General features: G+C 39.3%; 1 protein-coding gene and 1 pseudogene across 1 annotated transcript; both read right to left on the reverse strand.

Annotated features, from left to right (window-relative positions):
- Window positions 1-11,274: 11,274 nt before the first annotated feature.
- Window positions 11,275-12,934, reverse strand: LOC101696956 (RNA-splicing ligase RTCB pseudogene; annotated as a pseudogene).
- A 1,249-nt stretch (window positions 12,935-14,183) lies between these two features.
- LOC110349025 (translationally-controlled tumor protein-like) lies at window positions 14,184-15,725 on the reverse strand. Its single transcript, XM_087201856.1, has 2 exons — window positions 15,396-15,725; window positions 14,184-14,252 (listed from the first exon to the last, which is right to left on the reverse strand). Exons 1-2 carry the CDS (start codon window positions 15,723-15,725, stop codon window positions 14,184-14,186), a joined length of 399 nt encoding a protein of 132 aa, XP_087057982.1.
- Window positions 15,726-16,654: the final 929 nt, after the last annotated feature.

Here is a 16,654-nt window from a genome sequence, read left to right on the forward strand (position 1 = left end):
TACCCATATCAGGAAAACAGAGCAAGCTCAAATAACCTAATGTTGAACCTCAAGCTTCTAGAAAACAAGCAAATCAGGCCCAAAGCTCATGCAAGGGAGGAAATTAAATAAACGGATGGACCTTGAGAACATATTCTTCAGTGAAATAAATCGTACACACCTGTTTAAATACCACATTGTTTCTCTGGTGTGAGACACTGAAAGTGGAAATAAGGATTAAAATGTATTATAGGAAGACGCCGAATCACCCCGCTGCTGACAGGCAGGTCTGCCCATGCCCTACCGAGGTCCCCAGTCGCACGGAACACACCGAATCACCCTGCTGCAGACAGGCAGCCACCTGGTTCCACACTACAAAGACACAGAGGACACCAGACAACCAGACCAAGGTACTGAGTCCCTCTGCTCCCAGCCCAGAGGTAGGGGCTTCTGAGCCGCCATCCCACTGCTCCTGGTCCAGAGGAAGGGGCTTCCCAGTCACCATCCCTCCCACTGCTCCCAGCCCAGAGTAAAGGGCTTTTGGGCCACCTTCTGTCCCACTGCTCCTGGCCCAGAGGAAGGGGTTTCCAGGCCACCATCCCTCTCGCTCCTCCCAGCCCACAGGAAAGGGCTTTTGGGTCACCATCCCTACCGCTGCTCCCGGCCCCTGTCCCACCTCTCCCAGCTCAGAGGAGGTAATCCGTCCAGGCACTAACAGCTCCCCGCCCCAGTCGAAATGAGAAAACACGTAAACAAGTCTCAAAACCAGACTTCCAGATCACCTACAGCAACTTCAAAGGGAAATGAGATGGAACACTCTGATACTCAACCACCTGGACACACTGAACTGGCAACAAAAGGGGATCTGGAAAAAATGAAATCAGAAATAATGTCTCAGATAACAGAAATTGTGCCCCTAGTGCAAGACATGATTAATAAATCTAGAGAGGAGCTGAGGAACATGATGGAATCCCAACATAAGAAACAAATGGAATCCATAAAACATGCAAATAGATTTCCAGGACATGAAAAACTCCATTGAAAGTCTACAGAGCAGAATGAGCCAATGTGAGGACAGAATTTCAGATATAGAAGATAAGATTGCAATTAGTGACCAGGAAAAGAAAAATTGCTTCAAAATTATAAGGGAACATGAGAAATCAATCCAGCAGCTGCTAGATGATGCAAAGAAGAATAACATAAGACTGATTGGGCTCAATGAAGAAACAGGAGAGAGTGGAGATGACATAAAAAAATCTCTTCACAGAAATAAGGACAGAAAACTTCCCAAGCAGGGGAAAAGAGCTTGACATACAGATAAGTGAGGCATATAGGACTCCAAATAGCCTTGATCAAAAAAAATCTACACATAGGCATATAATTGTTGAGATTCCAGAAACACAACAGAAGAACAAAGTTCTCCAAGCAGTCAGAGAAAAGAAACAAATCACATACAAAGGAAAGCCCATCAGAATCACAGCACACTTCTCAACACAAACCATCAAGGCAAGAAGAGCTTGGAGTGACATATTCCAAGCACTAAAAGAAAACAGCCTCCAACCCAGATTGATGTACCCTGCAAATATCTTTCAAAATTGATGGAGAAATAAGATACTTTCATGACAAAGAGCACCTTAGGAACTTCATGAATACCAAACCAGCACTCCAAAGAATTTTACACAATAGCCTAGGAACAGACATTGAGGATCACAACCTCAGGAAGCAAAGCAGAATGAACCCATCTGGCATGACAAGAAATTAAATGTAAAGGGGGAGAACCCAACAAAAAGAAAAAGTCATGGCAATGACAAGTCAATACGTTTCAGTTATAACCATCAACGTTAATGGTCTCAATTCACCAATCAAAAGAAATAGACTGGCAGAATGGGTCAAGAAGCAAAATCTAACAATATGCTGCATACAAGAAACACACTTAATTCAAAAGGAAACTCATAGACTGAAAGTTAAAGGGTGGAAAACAATACTGCATACAACAGGAACCCGAAAAAAAGCAGGAGTAGCTATCCTCTTTGCAGATCAAGTAGATTTCAAACCAACACTGATTAAGAGAGACGAAGAAGGACACTACATCCTTGTAAAGGGAAGAATCCAACAGGAAGAGACGACAATCATAAATATCTATGCACCAAACACCAGTGCGCCCAACTGTATAAAACAAGTACTAACAGACATGAAAAGTCATATATGCACTAATACAATTGTAGCGGGGGACCTCAACACCCCACCGTCACAAATAGATAGATCAACTAGACTAAAAATAAGTAATGAAATACTAGAACTCAATCGAACTCTTGAACAAATGAACTTAACAGATGTTTATAGAATCTTCCACCCCCAAAAATCAGAATACACATTCTTCTTAGCTGCACATGGGTCATTCTCCAAAATAGACCACATACTCACACATAGAACATGTTTAAGTGCAAAGGAATTGAAGTTATCCCCTGTATATTATCAGACCATAGTGCAATGAAATTGAAGATCCATAGCAAAAGAAACTGAAAAAATTTCATAAACACGTGGAAATTGAATAACACCCTTCTGAATAACCAATGGGTCACAGAGGAAATTAAAGAAGAAATTAGACAGTTCCTTCAATTAAATGACAATGACAATACAACATATCAGAATCTATGGGACACAATGAAAGCAGTCTTACAAGGGAAATTCATAGCAGTGAATACACATATTAGGAAAACAGAATGAGCCCAATTAAACAACCTGATGCTGAACCTCAAGCTTCTAGAAAAAGTAGAACAGGACAACCCCAGAGCTCATACAAGGGAGGAAATTATAAAGATCAGAGGAGAAATCAATGCAATGGAGACTAAGAGAACGATAACAAAAAATCAATGAAGCCAAGAGTTGGTTCTTCGAAAGAATCAACGAAATTGACAAACCTTTAGCCAACCTTGTCAGAAAAAGGAAAGAAAAGGCCCAAATCCATGCAATTAGGAATGAAAAGGGTGAAATTACAACAGACCCAGCAGAAATCCAGAGGATCATCAATACCTACTTCCAGAACCTATACGCCAATAAGATGGACAACACAGAAGAAATGGACAGATTCCTAGATACATATAAATTACCAAAGTTGAACAAAGAAGACCTAAAAATTCTGAACAACCCAATATCAACCAATGAAATTGAAAATGTAATTAAAAACTTATCAAGTAAGAAAAGCCCAGGCCCTGATGGCTTCACTGCTGAATTCTAAAAGACATTTAGAGAAGAACTGTTGCCACTACTGTTTAAACTCTTCAATGAAACTGAAAAGGAAGCAATACTCCCAAATTCATTCCTGGAAGCAAGCATCACCTTGATCCCCAAAGCAGAGGAAGACCCAACTGAAAAAGAGAACTATAGGCCAATCTCACTAATGAACATAGATGCAAAAATCCTTAATAAGATAATAGCAAACAGAATGCAGAAGATCATCAAGAAGGTCATACACCCTGATCAAGTGGGATTCATCCCAGGGATGCAGGGATGGTTCAATATATGAAAATCAATCAATGTAATACACTATATCAATAGAGCCAAGGACAAAAACCATATGATTATCTCCATAGATGCAGAAAAAGCACTTGACAAAATCCAACATGCATTTATGATAAAAACCCTATAAAAAATTGGAATAGATGGTCTCTACCTCAAACTGATAGAAGCCATCTATGAAAAACCAACAGCCAATATCATACTAAATGGTCAAAAACTGAAATCCTTCACACTAAAATCAGGAACAAGACAAGGATGTCCACTATCACCACTCTTGTTCAATATAGTTCTGGAAACATTAGCCACGGCAATTAGACAAGAGAAAGAAATAAAAGGAATAAAGATAGGTAATGAAGAAGTCAAGTTGTCATTATTTGCAGATGACATGATACTATATATAGAAGACCCCAAGAACTCCACCAAAAGTCTTCTAGACTTAATAAACAAATTCAGTCAAGTAGCTGGTTACAAGATCAACACACAAAAATCAATAGCTTTCCTCTACACAAATGGCAGACTCACTGAGAGAGAAATAGGGCAAATAATTCCTTTCACAATAGCATCCAAAAACTGAAATACCTAGGAATCAACCTAACAAAAGAAATCAAAGACCTCTTCTCTGAAAACTATGGCATTCTGAAAACAGAGATTGAAGATGATATCAGAAAATGGACAGACATCCCTTGCTCCTGGGTAGGAAGGATTAATATAGTGAAAATGGCCATACTTCCAAAACTGCTATATAGATTTAATCCAATTCCAATTGAGATCCCAGCAGCATACTTCATGGACCTTGAGAAAACAATCCAAAAAATCATTTGGAACAAGAAGAGACCCAGAATAGCAAAAGCAATTCTAGGTAACAGAGACATGGCAGGGGGTATCATAATCCCCAACCTGCAACTCTACTACAAAGCTACTGTGATAAAAATAGCATGGTACCGGCAAAGAAACAGACCTGAGGACCAGTGAAACAGATTAGAAGATGCAGAAACAACTCCAGACACACTCAGCCATCTCATTTTTGATAAAGGAGCCAAATACCCTCACTGGAGGAAAGATAGCCTCTTTAATAAATGGTGCTGGAAAAATTGGGCTTCAACTTGCCAAAGATTAAAACTAGACCTATATCTCTCACCATGCACTAAACTAAAATCAAAATGGATGAAAGATCTAAATATTAAAATAGAAACTCTGAACCAGTTGGAACAGAGGTTAGGTAGAACCCTTGAAGACATCGGTTTAGGAAAAGATTTTATGAACAAAACCTCAGTTGCCCGTGAACTAGCACAAACAATCAACAAGTGGGATCTCTTCTTATTAAAAGGCTTCTGCAAAGCAAGAGAAATCACCAGTAGTGTGAAGAGACAACCCACAATGTGGGAAAAAATCTTCACCTGCTCTTCCTCAGGCAAATGTCTACTATCTCAAATCTATAAAGAACTTAAAAAGATCAGACCTCCCAAATTTAAAGACCCAATCCAAAAATGGGCATCTGAAATGAACAGACATTTCTCAGAAAAGAAGTAGAAATAGCAAATAAATACATGAAAAAATGTTCAACATCACTGGTCATTTGAGAGATGCAAATGAAAACAAATCTGAGATTCCACCTCACTCCGGAAAGAATGGCTGCTATCACGAAATCCACCAATAACAAATGCTGGCGGGGCTGTGGGGAAAGAGTAACCCTGCTCCACTGCTGGTGGGAGTGTAGACTGGTACAACCACTGTGGAAATCAGTATGGCGATACCTCAAAGAACTAGGACTGGAAGTTCCATTTGACCCCACTATTCCACTGCTGGGGATCTTCCCCAAAGAATTAAAAGAATCATACCACAGTGATATATGTGCGCCCATGTTCATAGCAGCACAGTTTGTAATAGCTAAATCTTGGAAACAGCCCAAATCCCCATCAACTGATGAATGGATAAAGGTGAGGTGTTTTTTTTAATGCAATGGAATACTACTCTCCCACAAAGAAGCATAAGCTTGAGACATTTCTAGCTAAATGGATGCACCTTGAGACCATACTCTTAAGGGAGATAAATTGGATACCCATGTGTAAATACTGCATTGTTTCTCTGGTGTGAGAAACTGAAAGTGGAAATAAGGACCAAAATGTATAATATATATTGGGAAATGGGAAGAAAACATTCCAATAAGAAGGAGAACAAGGAATAGGGGAGGGGGAAAGGAAAGAAAAGACAAGAAAAAAGAATAGAAGGGGGTCGGGGATTTAGTTCAGTGGCACTGCACCTGCCTTGCAAGCTCAAGGTCCTGAGTTTGATCCCCGGTACCAAAAAAAAAAAAAAAAAAAGGGAAAAATGGAAACAAAGCTTTTGTGAATAAGGAGGGCAAGAGGAGTCAAAGGGAGAGAAGGGGAATGGGAAAAAAAGAAGTAAGATATATCACGTACAGGTACAAATTTCCTATGATGAATATTATGTATATCTAAAATGTACCAATAAAGGTTTTGTTTTAAAAAAAAAGAAAACTGAAGAATTGACACCTTTACCCTCATGGTGCCATGGATGGCTTGAGACTTAGTGCTAGTCTTAGAGGATGTCACTAATTTTTACAAAAGGAAAAGTTTCTATTTTCTGGAAAACTCGTTTTGGGAGATCATGTTAGAAGGACAGAAATCTTGCTCCATGACTTTCTTATAAAAGGTAATGTGCCCAACAGTCTCAGTCTGGCCATAAACTATGCCATCAATAGCATGATATAAAAATGACTTTTAGATATAGCATATATTTAGTCATTGTCACTAATGTTACAAAATTCTACAAGCAGTTTTCTTTTGGGCATATGTTTTAAGAATGCCAAATATTTGTTGTTGATGGAGTGTCTGGTGACATATTGACACACAGGTAAGTTATCTGGAGTCTTGTGAAGATCTTTCACAAAGACAAAGTAGTATAGTTTCAGACAGCAAAGAAGTGAGGATGTTGGTATTTTCAGGGTGATTGGTTTTTATCACTTACATGCTGTCTTTATTTTTACTTAACTCTGAGCCATGTGGCTGAACAGTGGGTTTCTGAAACAAAATGCCTGAAGTGGACTCTCAGCTTTTTTGCCAGAGAATTGAGTAGGAGACACATCTCAAAATATTATACACAGCAATACTTTGGGCTTTTAAAACTATATTGTACAAATTATGTGTATTTGACATAGTGTATTGTAATCAATCTCTGCATTGTTTTGCTGTGAAAGCATCTAGCTTTATTTGATGAGGAAGAGGGTAAAAGAATATGCTCTTCCAGTTTCCCTGTTTAAAATAATAGAATCTGAATGTCAGAAGAAGATTCAAAAGTCATTTAGTGCAATCTTCTGCCTTATATTATTGATATCCTGTTATGAATTGGTACACTCCTCATCTAACAAAAGGCACAGTACATTTGCAAAAATCTATAAATATTCTACCTGCCAGGGTCCACAGGGAAGCATGCAGTTAGCTGGCAGCACATCAAGAGTAAGTACTGAAAACCCAGGTCTGGACAGTTTGCTGGACACACCCCATTTTACCAGCTTCAGGAAGCAGCAGAGTCAGGCATTCATCTCTCGAAAAAGCTAGTCCTAATATAACCTACCTTCTCTGAAATATGATATATCCATTATTAATCAAAGTAGCATATAGTTAAAAAGGACTTTTATTTAGAAAGAACCTGTAAATTGTAAGGTATTAAAGACTATTCTCATGAATTCAGCACCAAACTTGTTCCATTACCCTGAACATCTCCAAAAAAGGGAACAGGAGACAGGAGAGAAGCTTGATTCCCTTTCAGCCAGGCAGATTTCCTGCTGTTCCTGAACAAGGGCAGGTTTACAGTCTCTGCTGTATTTTTGTAGCTATGGAAAGGATGGGAGGTCATGCACCAAAGCATAGGGCTGTTTACAACACAATACACACCAGATTGGGTTGTATAAAAAGGATTAAAAGGACATTTTACAAATTGCTAAGGACTGGGAAAGTCTGCAACAACCCTTTTAACTGTGTTCCTTTAACAATAAGTAGGGATGTATCTAATTAACCCATTCTGGGGAAATACATTTTTTTTCAAAATATGGAATCTGGTAATCAGAAGCCCAGAGTTTGTTCAAACAACATAGAATTTTTTTAGCCAAGAAGAATGTGGTATTAAGGATAAGCTGGACTGTTTATCTGAGAATTATTGCACAGTCTGAATGCAGTACTAATGTTTTATGAAATAATATTCCTAAAGGGAGAACCATATGAGGGAAGTGGAAAGGGCTTTTTTGATGCTTCATGTTGTGTGTTAGTTGGCTAAGAAGTAGAGGACTGGAACAAAAAAAGGATGGAACAAATGGACAGTATCTTCATTACTGCTTTTTTAAACACTTTCAGCCACCCAGGAAAAATATATTCTTCTTTTCCCTTTAGCTAAAGCTTTTACTGAAAGGCAGTGTATGTCTATAAAAATAGAGAAATATCAAGTAGGTGGATTTTTCTTTTATCACAAAGTCAACTCACTCAGAAACAGAACAGATGCCTCCCTCTGTCACATCCCTGTCACTATACTACCAAAGGAAATTTCTGTGACAACTTCTAGAATCATAGACTAGTTTTTGTTTTGTTTTGGGTTTTTTTGGTACCAAGGATCAAACTCGGGTCCTTGCGCTTGCAAGGCAAGCGATGGAACCACTGAGCTAAATCCCCAGCCCTAAACTAGTTTTACTTCAGTGTTATATAAATGGAATCATACAGGATGTAGTCTGTTATACTTTCATTTAAAATTATATTTCTGAGGCTCATCTCTTATATGCCAGTAGTTTGTTCATTTTAATTGCTATGTAGAATTAGTTATGTTTTGCTTAATGGTGTACATTCTGAGAAATCTTATTGGTGATTTTGTTGTATGAATGTCATATAGTGTACTTGTACAAACTAAGATGGCTATAATGTCACTAGGAAATACAATTTTATGGGACCTCCATTGTATATGTGGTCCATTATAGACTGAAATGTCACTATGTGGCATGATTGTATTTTTTCTGTTTTTTAATGATTATTTTATATGAACTTACCACAATTTTGTTATCCATTCTATTGAGGCGAATACTTAGTTTATTTCCAGTGTTTGGCAATTACAAGTAATATTACTATGAATATTCTTGCATATGACTTTAGTTTACATATGTTCATATGTCTGTCAAGGGTGGAATTTCTGGATTTTTGAGAAATGCTATGTCTAGTTTTGGTAGACACTGATAGTTTTATAAAATTTTAACTATATATCCTTCCTGCCATATATGAGACTTCTAAAGTTCCACATTTTTGGTGATATTTGATATTATATAGAATATGTAAATATATGAAAATATGTATAAGCATATATATTTCTGGTGAGTACATAGACATATCTCTTTATGGCTTCATTTACATTTCTCCCAATGATTAATGAGGCTAAGACCATTATCATGTGTTTTTTTATTTATTTTTGAGACAGGGTCTCAGTCAGTAGTTCAGGCTGGCTTTAAACTCACTATTTAGCCCAGGCTGGCCTCAAACTTGTGGTAATCCTCCTGCCTCAGCCTACCAAGTGCTGGGATTACAGGCAGGTGCCACCGTGCCTGGCCCTGTCATGAGTTTATTGGCCACTTGATTAACTTCTTTTGTTAAGTGCTTGTTAAAAATCTTTTGCTCATTTCTTAATTGGGTTACCTTTTTAAAAAAGAATTATAGGAATTCTTTATACATTCTAGATATAATCCTTTTGTCAATTATATTTATTGCAAATATTTTCTATCAGTCTGTGGATCTACCTTTTAGGGAGAAAATTTTTTAAAAAATCTTTTTTCCTTAGAAAGTATCAGTCACAGGCCGGGGATTTAGCTCAGTGGTTCCGGCGCCTGCTTCGCAAGCTCAAGGACCCGAGTTTGATCCCCGATACCAAAAAAAAAAAAAGTATCAGTCACAAAAAAGAAAGAATCAGCCGGGGATTTAGCTCAGTGGTTTCGCCGCCTGCTGCGCAAGCACAAGGACCCGAGTTCGATCCCCGGTACCAAAAAAAAAAAAAAAAAAAAGAATCAATCACATACAAAAGCAGAGATTAATATAATTAATCTCCATTTACCCAACTTCAACAATTGTTGAATCCTGTTTCAGTTACATCTCTCACTAAAAATCACCTTCACCTTCTTCCACCATCCTAATGTACCCCTTTGTCCCTTTTTTTTTTGATACCAGGGACGCAACTCAGGACCTTGTGCTTGCAAGGCAGGCATGGTGCCATTGAGCTAAATACCCGGCCCTGTTCCATTACTTTTAAGCCTTTCTTATTTTGTTCAATAATCATTTATTTATTCTTCATAAACTGATTGGATTAAATGCACACGCACTGATGATTAAATCCAATGAGTGCATTTTTGTAATTCTGTTACCTGAGTTCTCTGCATAGGATGACTGTTGATCAGTCATTGGCATTCCTCTCACTTAAGCTTCTGTGGTACTACTCTACCTGGTTTTCACATACCTCTCCTTCATGGTTTCCTTCCTATAATTTTCTCCCTCCCTTGTTCCTTCATAGTTATTGCTTGTTCAAAGCTTTGTTTCAGTTTTCGATTCTTTTAGGTGATTTCATCAGTTCTCACATCCTTGCCTCCCACTTACATGTTGATGGCTTCTGAATCCATATTTCCAATTCTTTGAACACTAAACATTTGTTAATACTTCACAATGGGAATTAAATACCAGCATGAGTCTCAGGAAACAAACCATAGGAAAGAGTCATTGTAAGGTTGGTGGAAGAGGCTGGAAATGAGCAGGAGATGATGGAGGGTCTGTTTTTGCTTCATGTCAAGATTGTAACTTTTATAAGGGGTTAGAAGCCCCTTTGGACATGAAGGTTAGTCAGAAATAGAGATAAATTCACTCCAAAATTATTAGGTATTGCCAAGGGGCATTCCATTTCCAGAGGTTGGTTTATATCTAACTTTTTTTTTTTAGAAAAAGATTCCATCTATTGTATAAAACAGTATATTGTGGTTTTATTGGGGCAAAATTCCTGCCAGGAATTGGATTGTGATTTTAACAATCTACCTGGAAAATGGGAAACAGTTGTGAGCCAGGAACCTCCTTAAGATTGGATATCTTAGCAAAAGAGGGAAGGGAAAACTGAGAAGTGGAGGAAAACCAAGATTTTATTTTTTCTATTTTCATTTATTTCTATTTTTCATTTCAAATTCAGAGAAGGATTTAAAGCATAGGAATTGACATACTTCCCAAGTCAAGGATATGCATCTACTTTTTTTTTTTAGCGCTCAGGAGGAAAATGTACATAAAACCTTTGAAAATGTGTGTGAATAAATGTCTATGTGAACACATGGCAGAGGAGTGTGATCCTGTTAAATGCTTGCTGTGTTTGGCAGGAGTAAGGAGCTAGAATGCCTGTTCACTTAGTTCTTCCCACCCCCTCAGATGTGTGTGTGGGAGGATCCATGGCATGCTTCCTAAGGTTCATATAAGAAGGACAAATCACAGCTACAGCCATAGCTAGGGAGGGAGTGCTTTGTACAATTCCAAGGCTAATCAGGACATGAGTGGGGATTATATGTTGCTTTGAGAGTGGAGTCTGAAAAATACATGAAAGAAAGATGCACAGTTTCTTTCTGGTAGCTGAGGAACAACGATACTGATATGTTTATTGCGTTCTATCAGTATCTATGGGCTCTATATCTTACTGACAGCAATGTGTCCACACCCTCTCCCCTTAATAGCCAACGTTACTAGAAACAGATTTAGGATCCAAAAATGGTAGAAACTGGGAAGACTCTTTACACATCCTGTTTTATTTGCTAAGGATACTCTTTATCTCAATGCTAAATTGGTCTTCAGGTCTCAGCTCATATATTACATGCATAAGGAATAATCACAGATTACCATGTTCTCCCCACCACAAAAATTTATTTAATAGAATGTTCTTTATAATATCTACTGGCCTGACCCTGACAGGTGGTTCCAAAAGTCTCAGTCTCACCCTATTCAGTGCAGATAAAAACACAGTGGCATCAATGAGCACTGGTTCTCCAGGGACCTGGTAGTCCACAGTGATGAGTGGGTGGTGAGGAGGGAAGGTACTGGTGGACTCCTACCTTTGCACCAGTAGCATTCACTCTACTTTGGCAATGTTGTGGGAAACACTGTAGATCATGTGCAGGTCCAGGTCATCGGGACCTTGGCAAAAGCCTGGAAAATTAAGGTCATGGAAGAGCAGTTAACCCAGGCACAGTTGCCAGCAGCTGCCATCTCCTTTAGATAGTGCTAGCTTTCCTGGGAGGCAGTCTGAGCACAAGCCAACTACCAGTCATTGACTATAATCTTATCTCTCTTCATGGCCTTTTCCATAGCCACCAGTGCATCTGTGGCTACCTGGTGCACTGGGCCCAGGCCCCACCTGCCACTATGGATCATCATCCACACTTGTCCATTGTGGTTGATGCCCATTTTCTTCAGAGCATATTCACTGAAGATTTTGTCCACCATCTGGATTTCTGGATGCTTGCCTGCATCCAGGGTTCCCAGCTGAGAAAGGCTTTCTTTTTGGCCCTCACTGATACTTTGAGGGGGTTGGCTTGCAGCATTCTTCTGTACTCTTCACAGTGTGCCTTGTCCTTAGCCCAGGAACCAGTCCACATTCATCTCCAAGGCCTCCTCCAGGTCTTTGTCATATATTGGGATGACCCTTCTGGACCCACCCTGACAGGAATGTGCTCAAATATCATTTGGGCCAGTTGTTTCTTCATGGGCTGGATGTTACTTTCATACAAATTGGTTCTCAGCAGGTAGACACCACAGTTGATGTCAAATCTGATACCACTGCTTCCAGATCATTCATATTGAAGGCTGCCATGTTACCAATAGAAAATGCATAGAATGAATGGACATTGGGAAGAACAGTAGATGAATGTACAATCCCAGGCAGGGCTGCCATATTGCCTTATGGCTGGCAGGAAGCCACCAACACCACTACCTTGACAGAGGTTTCTTAATTCCTCAAATGTTAATTTCTCTAGAGCATCATTCACATAGAAAATGCTTTCAACTTGCATATTGGGCATGAAGTCTTTCTTGATCCTCTTATTGGTGGTCTTCAGGAACTGCAGCTCATTGTTGTAGGTGTGGTTCATGGTAGTGAACACCACTGAACACCTGGCCTGCTGTGGAGGGGAGTTGTGGACATTACTATGTACTTGTAGACAGAATTTTTGGGGGGAAACAACAGAACTTAGCAAATTTTTAATAATTTCCTCAATTTTATTTAACATCATTGTTTAATCCCTTTCCTTCTTGCCAGATTGAGGCTCTTTTTTCATTTACTAATATTTTCTTAAATCCTACAGAATGCCTGGTACATACCACACATTTGATAAGTACTGCTGACTAATTGACAGTCCAGTATCCTCCTACTTGGAAAGTTGTTGACTTGTAGTTTATTCTTGAAAAAGGGAAGATGGATGTGGTGAAAAAGACTTTTAAAATTTTTTCCTCAAGTTTGTTTTAAAGATAGAACCACATGAGAGGATTAAAAATGGTGGTATATACCAGCAGCAAAATACAGCCTCTCCAGGACCTGGAATCAAGACATCTGGAAAACAACAACTTGGCAAAGAGAAAAAAAAAGAAGTAGATTTCTGGAAATTGGGAGGGAGTTGTCAGGAAGCTACTAGAAGCTGGAGAAACAGAGCACAATGACAAGAAAAGAACAAAGCAGTTTGGAAAGCTCATCCCAGCTCCTGTGGAGAGGCACCTGTCTCCACTGACACCAGGTAAGCCTGGAGAGGGTCAGCAGCTCCAGGGAGAAACAAGTGACCAGGCTAGCAGCACTGGCTCGAGGAAAAGCCCACAGGTATTGTAAACTACAAAAACAGCATGAAGTTTTATTCTGAAAATGACTTCTTATGCATGGCAGAATTGAAGAAGAAATCCAGTGCAGTGCCTGCCATATTTGGGAGGGTTTAATAAGGAGCCATTTTGGGAAGGGGTTAGTTGTTTAAGATTGAACTACAGAACAACTATATTTCAAGATTTCCAGTGTCACCCTACTATAAATGAGTAGGTGGGAGACAGCCAGAAGAGTCTTGGAAAGAGTACAGACTAGACACAGTCCACCCTGAAAAGTTCACTATGTTTCCTTTTTTTGGGGGGGGGGGTGTACCAGGGATTGAACTCAGGACCTTGTGCTTGTGAGGCAGGCATGGGTGCCACTGAGCTAAATCCCCAGCCCCACCCTGAAAAGTTTAAGCTTAGGCTGGGAAGGACATGGAGGTCTCACCCTGTGTAGTGAGAAGCCAGATCAGCTGTGTGTGACTTTCAGAGGGAGTTGAGTCTGAAAGTGCCGGCATTAAGTCCAGAGGTCTGGTTGAACCCCTGCCCCAGTGCCTACATCCAACAAAAACTCAGTGGTCTGTTTGCTTTCTCCATCTACCAATATGAGTAGGGATATACCTTGGCTTGGACACTTGCCATACCCTGGAGCGTGTGGACAGACAGGCCTCTCTAGGAAGGAGGGTGGCATAAATTCACAGGCTGTGAAGCTAGGAGGAGAAAGCTGTGACTTGAGGTGCACAGACAGACATAGAATCTGGGAGCTACCAGAATGGCTATAGCTTTAGGGGGACAACACTGCGTGATCACATTCAGTGGGAAAGCAGGATTCAGCATTCACACGAAGAAATGAGAGTGTGACTCACTTTCTCTCTTCTGTATCTGGTGGTTTCCAAACTGCATTCCCTGAGAAGAAAGCATTCATTCAAAAACATGGAGGAAGGGCTAGGGATTTAGCTCAGTGGCACCGCACCTGCCTTGTAAGCACAAGGTCCTGAGCTCAATACGTCGTACTGGGAAAAAAAAAAAAAAAAAAGGAGGAAAAACTTTTGGACGAATTTCTTTTCTTTTCTTTATTTCATTGTTTCTTTGGGGGAAGTTGGTGTTTTTTCCTTTTTCTTTTTTTTTCATTTTTTTTTCTTCTTAGTTCATTTTCTTTATTTTATTCTATTTTTTTCTTCTCTGTTCTTTTCTGCTACTTTTATTTAATTCATTTCTCTTTCCTCCTCATCTTACTTTTATTTTTCAAATTTTACTTTTTTCATTCTCCAATTCCCCAACCCTTTCATATTTACTAGTATAACCATTAAGTTCTATTAATCTTTAGATAGTATGCTATTATTGTTAAATTATTTTCTATTATTAATGGTGGATAATTATTTCAGTTTATATTTATTGTCAATATTGGTTTCTCTTCATATCTACGTTACAATTATAGATCTCTTTTCTATAGTTTTTTTTTTTGCTTCCAATTGAGTTAGTCTTTTTATTCTTTTGGTAATCTCTTCCAGGGTTAACTACTTCCACTGTAGGTGATGAAATATATAAGGCTCCACTTCAAATGTTGGCACTGCTATGAGCATAGTCTTTTCCCCTTCAACTCAGAATTAAAACTTTGATTCTTGTCTTATATTCCAGTCCTAGTAGTTTCCACTGCAGAAGTTATCTGAAGACAGTCTTATGCTTTCTAGCAGTGGTCTGTGACCAGCCTCTATCTTCTCCATGAACACTACGATGGATTTAGTTTATACCTGTATTAAACTAAGAGGCATTCTCTCAAATGAGTTTAAATGCACTTTATTTTTAGACAATCTACATGACATGTTTTTTTTTTCCCTAAAAAAACAATGCCTCCGCTCCAAATAAATCACGGTCAAAATAAACGAATCGTTCAAGATGACATCAGTCCCATTTGTCTAAAATCCCGGTGTTGTGTGGATGACAAGCAGCAGCCAGTTATGACAAGTGATAGATCCAAGGTAACCGCCAAATCCATTAACATTTTTCCATTTCTAAACCATCCTTAAAGAAAATCATAAATGGGGTCACACCATCCTCATGGTAGTCCAGGAGAGCAACTATGCCATCTGGATTCATGTTTGCACCAATAAAGAACTGATAGTTTTTGAAATTAGCAAGGATGTGCTTGATTTGTTCTGCAGCCCCTGTCATAAAAGGCTTTACTCTTTCTGATCTTTGTTCTTCAAGTTTGCCTTTGATTGATTTCATATAATCTTTGATGTACTTCTTGTGGGCCTCTTTTGTGAAGCTGGTTTCCTTGCCCTCCGCCTCCAGGCACAGGCCGCCCGCGATCTCCCGGATCTTGTAAATGTCGGAGAACATCTCATCGTGGCTGATGAGGTCCCGATAGATAATCATGATAGTGGCTGAAGGGAGACGCGGCTGCGCTAGCTTACCAGGAGCCCGGAGCTCAGAGCAAGAGCGGTGCAACCGGAGCGGCGCACGGGGGAGGGGGGAGCGGGGGCCGACTCAGCCGCTCCCCAACCTCATATCTCTTTCTATAACTAAGCTGATACAGTGGTAGCTTTAATTGGTTCGTATGGTATGTCAATATCCAGTTTGTCTTTGACTCTATTATTGCTTCTAATTTTGCTGCTATCACCAGGTGGCATAATTGTTGTTATTAATTGGTTTTTACTGTATGCCACTATTTGCTTTGACTTGGAGTCATCAACAATACTGTGGTTCAATTCCAGAGAACTGCTGCTGGGCCAATTACACACCATCCTCCTCTCCCAAATTAACAGAGGTGGTTGGACCTTGGAACAGAGGCAAAAGCCTATAGTTAGCCATGCCAGGAGTGCATCACTGAAAAGAAAACACTAACTAAAGAGATCTCTATACTAGCAACAGTCTTTCTACTATAATTGACCCCCAAAACTCAGCACACATGCACACCCACCCATCCACACATGCACACACACATACACGAAACATGAGAAGAAAAGGCAATAAAACACCTCCAAAAACTTCCAACTCCCCCAAAACTGATCCATGGGGAATCAATAGGGAGGAAATAAAAAGACAAACAGCTGAATTATACGAAATGATAAAACAGTAGACCAAAAAGGAAAAAAGAAACAGACCAATGAAGCGCTCAGTGAGCCCAAGGAAGATAAAACTAAGCACATAATGGACTTAAACGAAACAATCAGTGACTCCTGTTTGGTACCTTTTCATGAACTCTAATTCTTTGTTAAAGTGGTCATTCATGTTTTGTATCATTTTGTTTAGCTCAGCTAGCTCTTTATTGGTGTCAATCTGATAAAAGCCATTTATGACAAACC

The sequence above is a fragment of the Heterocephalus glaber genome, unplaced genomic scaffold (assembly GCF_053883595.1).
Source record: "Heterocephalus glaber isolate CG9 unplaced genomic scaffold, H.glaber_assembly_v1.0 deba00000470, whole genome shotgun sequence".
Lineage (NCBI taxonomy): Eukaryota > Metazoa > Chordata > Mammalia > Rodentia > Bathyergidae > Heterocephalus > Heterocephalus glaber.

What these genes read in the sequence shown, in the direction of transcription:
- LOC110349025 (XM_087201856.1), bottom strand. Translation starts at nt 15,725, where the DNA reads ATGATTATCTATCGGGACCTCATCAGCCACGATGAGATGTTCTCCGAC. An exon ending in TGGACTACCATGAGGATGGT is followed by an intron (nt 14,253 to 15,395) that starts GTGACCCCATTT and finishes CTTTCTTCTCAG; the next exon opens with GGAATGCAGTTTGGAAACCA.